The following is an 11,895-nucleotide window of genomic DNA, read 5'->3' on the forward strand; positions in this document are numbered from 1 at the left end:
TTCTTTTTATGATCCAAATATTTTATAAGTCCAAAATGCTAAAGAATTTTGCAGCAAGTGTTTTTTTTTTTTTTTGAGAAAAGTCCAGGAAAGAAAAAAACGTCCAAAATCAGAATCATTGATTTTGTAATTGGTCTCCAAAGCTGAACTGCCACAAAAACCATCGACTGAGAAGCAGGAGTTCAGGAAGCAGCAGCTGGAGCAGCAGGAGGCAGCTGGGTGGAGGTGAGGCAGCAGCTTTGGAATGAGTCAGGGAGGCTCTTGGCGTGCTCCACCAGCATGTACGAGTCTCTGATGTCCGTCAGGCCAAACCAGAAGACGGTCCACACTCCGTTTACAAAGCTGCCGTCACAGTGCTTAAAGTACCTGGACAGAGGAGGAGAAATGAAGTGGAGGCTGTGATCTGGTGCTTCCTGCTCAGCCCAGCTGATTGTTTTCAGGTCAGAACCCAACAACGTAATAGAACTGAACACAACATCCAACGACTAAACAGCTTGTAGAACAGCAGCTGTTGGCTTCTGTTACACTTTATCATCTTTTCACAACATAACGGAGGCTTTGGAGCTCTTAGTTGTTTCTAACTTTACTGAAGCTTAGGACTCTTTACTGATACACTGTGCTTGGGATCATTCCTTACCATAGCAAGAGTATGTCTACTAGATACCACGTTAATATTTTTGTGTGGGACTAACCACGGGTTGATCCTGTTGGTGGCCTTTGACCTCCAGAACAGCTTGCCCAGATCCTGTCGGATGCACTCCCACAGGATGTGGCTGGTGCCCTGCCCCTGCTTACTGCTGCTCACCACAAACTTGTCCAGGTAGGGGGTCCCACCGTTGACGGGCTCCATGGTGATGATGGCTGCTGCGCTGTAGCTGGGGGAGGACATTAATGTAAAAATATGTGGTACTTTCTCACACACGCTGGCCATGATCAGACACAAACAGCAACAGGATTACAGCCACAAACCGCAATTGATTATGGGACTTTATGAGACAGATCAACACAAGTTAAGAGCAGTGTTGTGAGATGGAAAGAAAATGGCATGTTTTCCTATCTGAAAAGTGCGGTGTGCATTTCATTTACTTAGCTGTGTTTCTGTCAAAGATTTTTTATGTGTATTTTTAAGTATCACATTAAAAAAGTTTGACAGAAACTGCAACATTCGGAAGAATTTTCTCAATCTCATATGAAAAGATTTTACGCTCGCTTCAGTTGGTTTTTGGTTTCTCTGTTAAAGAGTTAATGAGAAAAAGGGGAAAAGGAAACACATTTGCTGAATAAGTGCTGACGCAGTGAATGCTTCCATCTGGTGGTGGGTCTGTGCCTTAGCAGAGGCACGTAAGTTGGAAAAGTTCAAACTTGGATGGGAGGACACTCTCGGCATCTCCGGAAATGTCCGGTTGATGCTAGTTTGCAACCTCTACTTCCTGTTTATGACAGCCATGCGAAACGTCAACATGTGGCAATATTGAGGGGGGTGTCAACTTCACTCAAATGCTCTATAAAGTTTTGGCTGAAGGGACCTCAAAACAAATCCATGCAACGCTTTTTGGATTTTAATTGGTGAATGGTTGAAAACCATGAGTCATTTCCAGACTATGTCACATTAAATCCCACATTAGGGTCTGTATTTGTAGCACAGCAAAATATGAAAAAGTTCAAACAGTATGAATGCTGGAGTAATGAAATACACATTTAAAGCTTGACTTTGTCATATTTTTCCCCTGCACTACTTGAACGCACCCTTCAGAGAGGTAGACACAGTGCAGCCGTCCCTTCAAAGACTCCACATAATCCTGCCTCAGAGTTTTATCGAACGACTTGTTGATGAGAGTCAGCAGACGCTCCTCGTCGATGTCGTCCAGAGAGGTGTACCTGCACGAACAGAGCAACAGGAACGCCGTGTGTGTCTTTGTGTGTAAGTCTGAAGCAGTGTGTCAGGGGATTTCCATGCTTTCAGAAAGCGTATCCTTGTGACAGGGGTTAATTTTGGATTATGACACCCGGATCAGGTTACGTGGGCTTGTGTAATATTTACTGACCTGTGTATGGGGTCGCCGTTTTTGAAAAGTGTCCCAGAACCTGACATGAAACGCAAGACAGAAAACAAATGACTAAATTAATTAAGAAGATATTCTGTGGGCCTAAAACAGAAGCAATCAAGCTAGCAGTAGCTCAACTCTGACTGTCCTGTGTGCTGCACACAGAGCTCTGAAATACTTCGTATAGATTATCTTTGTTTTTGCTTCTTTGTGACTCTTGCATGTTTCAGACTATCAAAAGAAATGACATCTGAGAAAAATAATCTGAGTGAATACAAAAAATGTTCTTACACTGCTTTGTATAAAATGTCAATTTATCAGCTCCTATACACCATAAGAAAGACTTTCGGAATTTAATTATGCCGCATGAACTGATCAGTACAGTACTGCGAGAGAATGCAAAGGAAAAAAAAATCCTTCATGACCACTAGGGGGCTCTGTAAAATGCGACATGACCGTTCAGACTGCTGCTGCTTTGAAAACAATCGGATTTTGATCTGATTTATTTGTTTTTGCGGTGAAAATATGGGAATGCTGTGAAAAAGTGGGACATAGTTTGAGTTTGCCTTGTGATCGCAGACCTCACCCCGGTGGCTGAAGAGCTCAGTCAGCAGAGTGTCTGCAGAGGTGATCACAGCTGAGGACTCTGTTGGTAGCTGATTTAGCAGTCTGGCGATGGCGGTCAGCCTGCGGTGCTCCACTTGGCTCAGCCACTCCGCTGCAGACAGACCAGGCAGATCAGCGGGCAGTGACACCATGTCCAGTACCTGTCACTCAAACGGAGAGCGGCATACGTGAGTAAGCAGTGCGTATTCATATTCAACGTGCGTGCATGAGGGCTGGTTTTGTGCCTTGTGCTTTTCGGCCCGCAGGCCTCCCGAGTTGTTCAGAAACATGACTTTGAGGGGCTGCAGGGCTCTGGAAATGGCTGCCGTGACCTCCGTTGGGTCCAGCACCAACGAGCATCCACGTCCGTCCCTCCCAACTGGACAAACCAGCGGGATGGTCCCGCAGTCCAGACTCCACTGGAGGAGGCTGATGTCCACAGAAATGGAGTGTGGAGCGCTGCAGAGAAAAGGACAGAACTCTACTAATATAACAGAAGGTGAATTAAAGCATCGACGCCAGGAAACCTGGATGTTTGTCACGACATTTTGGAATCACAATAAAAGTATTTCACACCCCTTGAATGTCGTAACATTTTCTTCCCTTCTACCCATTAGCTTTGATGTGTTTTACTGGGATTTTATGTGATGGACAAGTAGTGAAAAATAAGTACTAATAAAAATCTGAGCGTAGCACAGACTAATATTCAGGCACATTACATTCTGACACCCCTAAATAAAAAACTAAATAGTTTGTGTGGGGTCTGCAGCGATGCTAAGCTTCCTCTTCCCTGACCCTTGACCTGTACAAGATCAAGGGACGGTAAGTCCTGACGATCCGCTCTGCAGACCAGGTCCAGAAATATTTGCTGTCATTCGTTAACTCTTCACCTTAACCGGCAACAGAACAGTTCAATTCAGGCCTGCTCCACATGTAGTCGGGATATCTGGGAAAACTAGTACATTTTTATGAACTTTGGCCTTTCACCACACAAAAACTATGTTTAACGTCACTAAAAACAATTACCTAAACAAACTCAGATTTGAGAAAACTCTGTGTCTCTGTTTGCGTGTGCAGATGGGAAAACAGAGATTTAGAATCCCACGCATTACTGTCTGCGACAAATAATCCACCAATACATCCATGTGATTCCCAGTCAACACCATCTTGTGTTTTAATAACTTTATATTCTAATACGCTATTTAAAAGTAGCTCAACTTATGTATCTGTCCACACAAATGAACCTCCTGGAGCCATGTTTAAATCCTAACAGGAAGTTGTGGATGTTTTGAAGCAATCTGATTGGTCGACAAAGTTTTAGCTTTAGGCTACACTGCCCCCTATGGGTTTGGCATGTTTAAAGCAACGCTGAGGCGTGTGTTTGTGTTCATGTGGATGGAAACTTTTCTGCAGCCGATCCCATGTGAACAATATATTTTTCGTAAGCAACAGAGCAATAGTTACTTTTTTTAATAAGAGAGAGTGGAACATCATAAAGGGAAAATGATTGCATTATCATTGTTACATCATGCATAATCATCCGTGTTGTCTGTTGTAGAAGTCACAAGTCCTATAACCTTCAGACTCCTCTTTAGTGGCTATAAAATAAGTTTTGTCCTAACCTGCTGCCTTGTGGTGCCTCATGCAGCTGCAGGAAGGACTCTGCTGAGAAGAATGGTAGAACAGTTGCTGAGTGTAGCTGTAGAGCTTCAGTGAGCTGCTGGCACCGCTCCACCAGCCCTCTGGTGCTCCAAGACCCAGCGGCTGCTTCTACAGACCCTGATTCCTGGCTATAGGAGCAGCCCATCACCACCATGGGCTTCATGTCCATCCGCTGCAGGAACGACAGGCCAAAGGCCAGGCTCTGTACCATCTCCCTGCTTTGGAATACCGAGTCGTCCACCTCGAAGAGATACAAAAATGTTTAGAGTTCAAAAGTAGGAAGCACTCTTTACTTTGGTCACTGCAAAAGGAATACAATCAGTCAAATCATTTTTTTGTGTGTAGATAAGCGATTTCAAAACAGTCAACTTTAAGCTGCGTGTTTCAGGAACTGTGTTCTGTCGCCACACACAGTCATGACATTTTGGGTTATTTTTTCTACATATGAAGGCATGTCTAGAAATAATATCATAGACATTTTTTTAAAGTAGTAAAAAACAAATTTTACTTTGGAATTGTATTTCATTTTTTGTGTAACTTAATTTGTTTCCAACTATCAGCAGGAACATTTCCTGCTGGACCGGTCTGACGTTTGGGTCAGAAGGGACGGTTCACTCCCTTTTGTTGGTCCAGGGTGCAGTTATGGTACTGACGGGTTGATCACATAAGCTGGTACTGCTGCATGGCAGGCCATTTTAACATAAAACTGGTTTCCTCTGACTATCTGTAATTGACATCTGTAATTACAATGCAAGTGTGGTGAAGCTGATTTTACATTAAAAAGCTGTGGAAGTGAACACAGCTAAATGAGGAAAACTTTTTAGAATTAATAGAAAGAGTATGGTGTAAAACTACATTTTATTAAAAGTGGTCTCAGATACTACATAAACCAGCTCACTGCACTGACCTGAATTGATCAGATGACTTTGTAAAAATGGAGGATTTGTTATGAGATTGTGATGTTTTAAAATGTGCCAGAAACTGGCCATAAGCTGAGAAAGAAATTCTTATTTCTCTGTTGCTATGAGAAACATCTATAAAACTACTCTTGTGTAGAGGAAAAAATATATGATCTTTAGAAAGCAACGTTATACTGTAAATAAATTTTTAATAGTGCAATATTTTTTTCAAAAATGACAGGGAAGCGATATGTATGAAAACTAATTTGCTTATTTTGATATGGTCCAAAATAAAAATAAATTTGACAGCCCTGAGGCCCGGGCATTTCACAATAGCCCTCGTGCCATAAACTGCCTGAAATTACGTTCAGTTTTGAAGACTTTTGAATTAATTGTAAAAAACTCGAAAACATAAAAGTCTCGGTTACTTCCTTGTTAACAAATAAAAAATGAAAAGTTTACCTCCAGCACAGCAAAAGCAGGCGACTGCGATAAGTTCGCTCTCTGGAACTGGGTCAGCCAGTACCGAGCCTCGCGAGGATCCCCACCAACCTCGCTGAGAAAAGCCTTCACGTCCCGGTAAATTAAGCTCCGGTTAGCCAGCGCGTGTCGGTCAGCGGCGGAGAAATACCCGGGACTTTCCTGCTGACCCGCGGCCGCGGTTCGCCCTCCCATGCGGGCTGCAGTGGAGCTCTCTGTACGGCACTGAGTGGCACACATCTGTCCCCGCTGCCGGCCTGATGTCCCGGCGAGCACCGCAGAACATCGGCCGGGACCAGACAGGTACTTCCCAGCCATCACCACGGCCCGACAGCCGGTGGAACCGCTGTTGACTTTGGACATGTGGAGAGCTGGGACCGACCCGGAGGCCTTTGCTGTGCAGCAGGGTGTGCTGTCTGTGTGGACACGGACAGCTGGTCCATTCAGCACGCAGAACTGCTGCTGTGTCGGCATTTCTCATGTTTCAACTGACCAGCACATGAGTCGTGGGTTGAGGGGGCCATTACAAGGAGGTCTGAATACCAAATGTTGTTAAGAAAAAGGAAATGACCAGATTTGTTACTGCGATGCAACTTTATTCAAAGGCATACATATTAATTCCTTTTAAAAACAAAATACAATGCTTTGGAAAAGCACATTAATTAACATTAAACAAGACTTAATGGCTTTTCCTCTGGCCAGTCTTCCATACAGGCCGGGTTTGTTGTCCTGTATGGAACAGATCCTTCTGTCTGAGCTCTGGATCTCCACAACTCCTGAACAGATTAAGTCACTGACCCATTTAGCTACTTCTGTTATTAATGCTTTTCTTTGCAGTTTTGCTTCTCTTCTCTATTTTCAGACAATGAAGTGAGATATTCAGATGTTGGGGATATTGTGTTTGAACTGCATTCTGCTTTAAATTTCTACAAAACTTTCTCCCTGACCTGTTTGCTGTCTGTGACCTCAGTTTGTTCTCTAATGTTCGCTAACAAACCTCTGACCCCTTCAGGGGACAGCTTGGTTTATACAGAGATTACATGTTGGATACGTATTATGAATATGGTGACTTTGGGTTCTTATTTAATCTGACATCAGCCATAATTGCATGGTTCATTTTAGATTTTTTTGCAAATAAATTTAAGATCTAACATATTTTCTTTCCACTCTGTAAGTATGCACTACCTTGCGTACACTGAAAACTGTAATTGAATCTAGATAGACAGAATGTAGAAAAAATAAAGTGTAAAATTTTCTGGCTACTCTTTAACAGTATGCATAAAGAATAGAATTTTGTATTTTTACACTTATTAAGAATTAAGCTGTAGAAGTCATTTTAAACCCTGTAGTGGACTTCTTGCCCTCCAGTCCATGGTGTACCATGTCTCCATCCCAATGACCGCCACAACCCTGGATGGATGGATGGATGGATGGATGGATGGATGGATGGATGGATGGATGGATGGATGGATGGATGGATGGATGGATGGATGGATGGATGGATGGATGGATGGATGGATCCTTCTCTGGCTGCAATGATACTTTAACACAGATTAGAGCGAAGCAAGGTTAGGGACAATGAAGTTCTCATTTAACATACATGCAGGGTTTGATGAGATATTAGAACAAGGAAAGCCTCTGTTCTGTCCAGATGACCAGTCTAGCAGTGGTCAAGAATTTCATTTTTATTTTGATGCTTGTTATTTCAAGCAAAATCCTTTTCCCAGGGATGTTTCCATTGTAATGACATACAATACATTTAAACTCAAAATCAGTACTAAGTGAAGAGTCTGATAATGACAATCACGGCTTTAGTGTGGTAATGAAACACATTATGAACAATCTGTGGAGAGAAATTGTCAGCAGACTTTGACAGAGCCACACGGCTCCCTTCCAGAAATGTTCATTGTTCATGACGAAGGCCTCACAGATTTTTCAGTAAACCTTCAAGCTCAAGTCATCAGTGACCCCATGGCTTCCTCTTTTGAAGACATCTGACCCTGAGATCATCTTGGCTGCACAGGACATACGGAATGATGACTCCCTCAGCGACACACTGATTTATCAGCCTGATCCTGTACCTCAAAGTCCTCTTCACTTTGTGCCTGAAACAATTTTGGCCTTGCAAAACTCAAACAGCTTCCTTGAAATGATAGCAGTTTCTTCTGACCCCGAGTCAGATTCCTACTTCCTGACAACACAGTAGTGAAGGGTACTGGTTCTGGTGTAATCAGAGACGTCTACAGCAGTTTAATTACAATTTGTGCAGTTTTATGGATAATAGAAACAGAGCTGGTGGTGTTGGGTCTCAGATCGGTGTTACATCTGCAGACTTATATAAGTGGCAGCAGCAGGCGTGGTCTCTGTGGACCCAGACAGCGTTTCTATTCAGCACGCTACTGCTGTGTTGTCGTTTGTCTCATTTTGACAAACTGAGGTGGGTGGGGGGAGGGGTTCACTGCAACCACTGGTGGGAACAAAAAAGAAGTCTGAATGGAAAACAGGTGGAGGAAAAATAAATATTAAACTTTAATAGGAAAACAAAATGTTACAGGAAGAACAGAAGTCTGCATGAAAGATTTAGGCTTTAAGACTCTTAATGACTAGAATAATAATTCCACACACTGAAAAAAGAAAATAGTTTAACCAACTTAATTGAATTGCTTCAATTGTTAAGTTGGTTTAAGTTGACAAATTTAAGTCAGTCTTACTCGAATCATTTAGTTTACTTCAAATAAAAAAGTAAACTAAAAAGGACCCTTTTTTAGCTCAGGTGGTCTTTATTTGAGAGTAATTAGACAGGAAAGACATGCAGTAAAGGTCAGCAGGCTGAGAATGGACTCTGTGACGGTCCAGTGTGGAGGACTAAGGTCTCCTTATGGGGGTTGTGCTGAAGCCCTGCCCCACCACAGCAGCTGGTTGGTTCAGGGTCTGTCCCTGGGGAAGCTTCGTCATGACGTCAGACTTTAGACACAAACACGGCTTTGAACTTAATTGTTTCAAGAAAAGCCAAAGTAAAAAGTTCCTCTACCTTAGAAATGTGTAACCTTTAAGTTACTTCAGCACGAAAACGTAAGTCGTCATCACTAAACCAAAAGAAGTAAGTGAGATTAATATAAATAAGTCCATAAAATGAGCCACATCCCAAATAAACTTCTTAGAGTGTCTTCTTCAGGAGTTGACTTCCAGGGTCCCGGCTTTGGTTGGAGGTGAAACCTGCTACATCTAACTGGTCTTGCGTTACCTCACCAGCTCCATCTCCTTTCCCACCAGTGCATCTGCGTCTTTTAAGAGCTGACCTGGCGCTGGTAAAGGTCACGCCCTGCCTCCTGAAACACCCTGCCTCCACATGGGCCCACGTGGAGGCAGCTTTGTGATCACGGTGCCGTTTGGTTTTAACTCACGGTGTCATACGACCCGGTGCATGCTCCCCTACAGGACGGAGATGTGTGTAGGTGGCTGTGGTCCTGCCAGGGTCCTGAATGATGATTGGGTTTGAAGAAACAGAGGGTGTGGTGACCGCTCCAGTGGCGCCTATAATGTGTGCGCGCGTGTGTGTTTTTTTTGTGGGGGGATCTTCTGACGATCTGCATGCAGTCACCCTGTAGTGGGCGTACAGTGGAACCCACCACAGTGTTTGTGTAAACTGGTAGGATGAAAACACACACTCACACACATACACATGATTCACAGGCTCACAATACATATTTTTGGAAATCCATTGGAGAAGTTATTTGTTTCTTGTTTTTTTATTTCAGATTTGAAGAATTGTTTTCACTTCTGACCTCCCACTGGAGATGTTCACTCATTTTTTTAGATCTCAGTATAAAAATAAAAACACAAATACAGCGGTTTGTTTGGATTTTTATATATATAGAAAGTGAAAACTGAAGACTTTAATTCTATCAATGCGTCTTTGCACATTTGGCTGCACTCACAAACCATGACCGCTGTATTCGTCGGCCAGGACAGATGAAACGACTCTAGCTGGACCTCCACTGATTGATTTTTGCAGGCCGTAAATGTGCTGAGTCAGTCGGTCAGTTCATGCGGCTCATTGCTTTCAGCCTGGTGTATTTATAACTCGCTCCGGTTGTCACTCTTTGATGATATCATGCCTCTGTCTCATTTTCTTCCCTATCGCTGTCTGCCATCAGACTGGATGACTGCATCTCCCCCTGGCTGCCTTCAAGCCATAACGCATGGTGCACACACACACACATACACACACACACACGCACGCACACGCACACACACACACACACACACACACACACACACACACACACACACACACACACACACACACACACACACACACACACACGCACACACACACACTCTTACACAGAGTGGGGCAGTGCTGGGGTGCACGTATACTGTATAATCTACAGGAAGTGATTAAAGGGTGTGTGATCAAAGGTTTCGTATGAAGGGAAAATGTTTCTCCCCCTGTGGAGCCTCAGGGCAAAAGTCAGCAGCTCCCTCATGTTTACCACTTCATCACTCAACACGTTAAAAAAAAACAACAACAACACACATAGATAGTTTCTATTTTCATTCAGGAAAATGTCATTTATAAGACAGAATTCACAAAAAGCTGAAGATGAGTAGAAAAGGATATTAAGCAATAGCAATAGTTACTTATTTTAATGTGTTTTTTAATCAATAATCAAAAGGGGGAAAAAAATCACTGACTTATTTACTCGGTATGTTTGAATAGTAAGGTGGTGGGATCTATACTGGGATGTCTGCTGCTAATTTTTAATCTCCTTTTATTCACACTTTTAAGTTGATCAATTCAAATACAATTGACTAGTGATGTGTTTTCTGTTTGTTTTTCTATATTTTCACACATCACCCTCTTTCTCTTTTGTCGTTTTATTCTTCATCTTCTGTCTTCAGTCATTTTCGGGCCTTCAGTTAAAAAAATGCCTGTTACTATAACAAATTCTGCTGGGCGATAAATTGTCCCGGTAGTTATTGCGATAAACGATGATATTGTTTTGAGGCCATTTTTAAGTATTATATTGACATTGGCATAATAATGCAGGTTCAGCCTCTCAGAGAACAATAAACTTTATTTTTTGTGAAGAACAGTCACCAGTGGAACTGGAATATATATTAAATATCCAAAATAAAACACAACTAAAAACAACAAACAAAATGGATGTGAAAATACACACAGTCAAAACCATAAATAAAATGGATTATGATGTCTCCGTAAACCAAACTGGCCTTCAAAAATATTAATCAGGATGGGAATTACCAGGCTCATTTGATATTATCACGCGATTAATTGATCAATGACTTTTTGTGACAGGATTAGATGATCCAGTTACAACTGGTACCAAGAGTCTGAAGATGAAATGCACTCCTGATACCATTTTAACTCCAAAGTTGGTCCTTCAACAGTGTAACTGTTGACCTGTTTTCACAAGTCGTCCTGTTTGCTGAGCACCGATGAACAGGAACAAAATAGAAAATGGAAATCGCTACGCCTGCAGAAATGATGGGGTTTCATGTTTTCATAATCATTTGTATTGAGTCCCAGAAACACCACAGTTCAGTAAATAGATACATGGACATTTTATTATTCAAATAAAATGAATAAAAGCATTCATAGCATTTATTCATGTGACACTTTTTGTTGAAAACAAAGTGTCATACTTAATATTCTTAAATTATTCCAGTCAATATTTCCCTGAGCTCATAATTTAATAATTAAATAATTAAATAATTAAATTTACACATCATGAACAACATTGAACTCTGTGATATGGTAAAGTCCTATTTGAAGATTATTGCATTTATTTAACCACGTTAAAGTATCTATGAAGCAGCACACATGAACCCACTTTGGCTCATGTAATAAACCTTTAACACCTGACTGACCTGCACAAGAAGCCAACTGCTGCCCAGTCATCTGGACTGTGGAAAAATATTCATGACCTGCTGCAGCTCAGGATGAGGAAGTAACTAACTAGAAAAATAACAGGGCATTTGTAACTCCATCATGTTTATTTTCTTTTTTTTATTTCTAAGTGATTTAAAATGATGCTGCTGTTCCTCAAACACCAGCAGGCTCCATGGTTAGGCGGGTTTAGTGGTTCCATGGTTAAAGGTGATTTCCGTCAGATTTCTGCTCAAACAGTCACTTCAGAAATTGTTCTTTCTCCAGCAGAGGCCATATATAAGTCTAT

The 11,895-nt window shown here is 42.0% G+C and overlaps 1 protein-coding gene across 1 annotated transcript; it reads right to left on the reverse strand.

The window, feature by feature from the left end:
* Positions 1-109: 109 nt before the first annotated feature.
* nags (N-acetylglutamate synthase) lies at positions 110-6,131 on the reverse strand. Its single transcript, XM_008415248.3, has 8 exons — positions 5,675-6,131; positions 4,274-4,554; positions 2,897-3,110; positions 2,632-2,812; positions 2,046-2,085; positions 1,747-1,878; positions 693-875; positions 110-366 (listed from the first exon to the last, which is right to left on the reverse strand). The coding sequence occupies exons 1-8, from the start codon at positions 6,053-6,055 to the stop codon at positions 183-185; spliced, it is 1,596 nt and encodes a 531-aa protein (XP_008413470.2). The 5' UTR covers positions 6,056-6,131; the 3' UTR covers positions 110-182.
* Between the last annotated feature and the right edge of the window lie 5,764 nt (positions 6,132-11,895).

This window comes from Poecilia reticulata, chromosome 8, assembly GCF_904066995.2.
Source record: "Poecilia reticulata chromosome 8, P_reticulata-male-v2, whole genome shotgun sequence".
In the NCBI taxonomy this organism is placed as follows: Eukaryota; Metazoa; Chordata; class Actinopteri; order Cyprinodontiformes; family Poeciliidae; genus Poecilia; species Poecilia reticulata.

Excerpts from the sequence above, each read along its gene's own strand:
- nags (XM_008415248.3), bottom strand. The coding sequence starts at position 6,055 with ATGTCCAAAGTCAACAGCGGTTCCACCGGCTGTCGGGCCGTGGTGATG. Across the intron at positions 3,111-4,273 it reads GAGGCACCACAAGGCAGCAG|CGCTCCACACTCCATTTCTG; the intron begins GTTAGGACAAAA and ends TTTTCTCTGCAG. Across the intron at positions 2,813-2,896 it reads TGCGGGCCGAAAAGCACAAG|GTACTGGACATGGTGTCACT; the intron begins GCACAAAACCAG and ends TTTGAGTGACAG.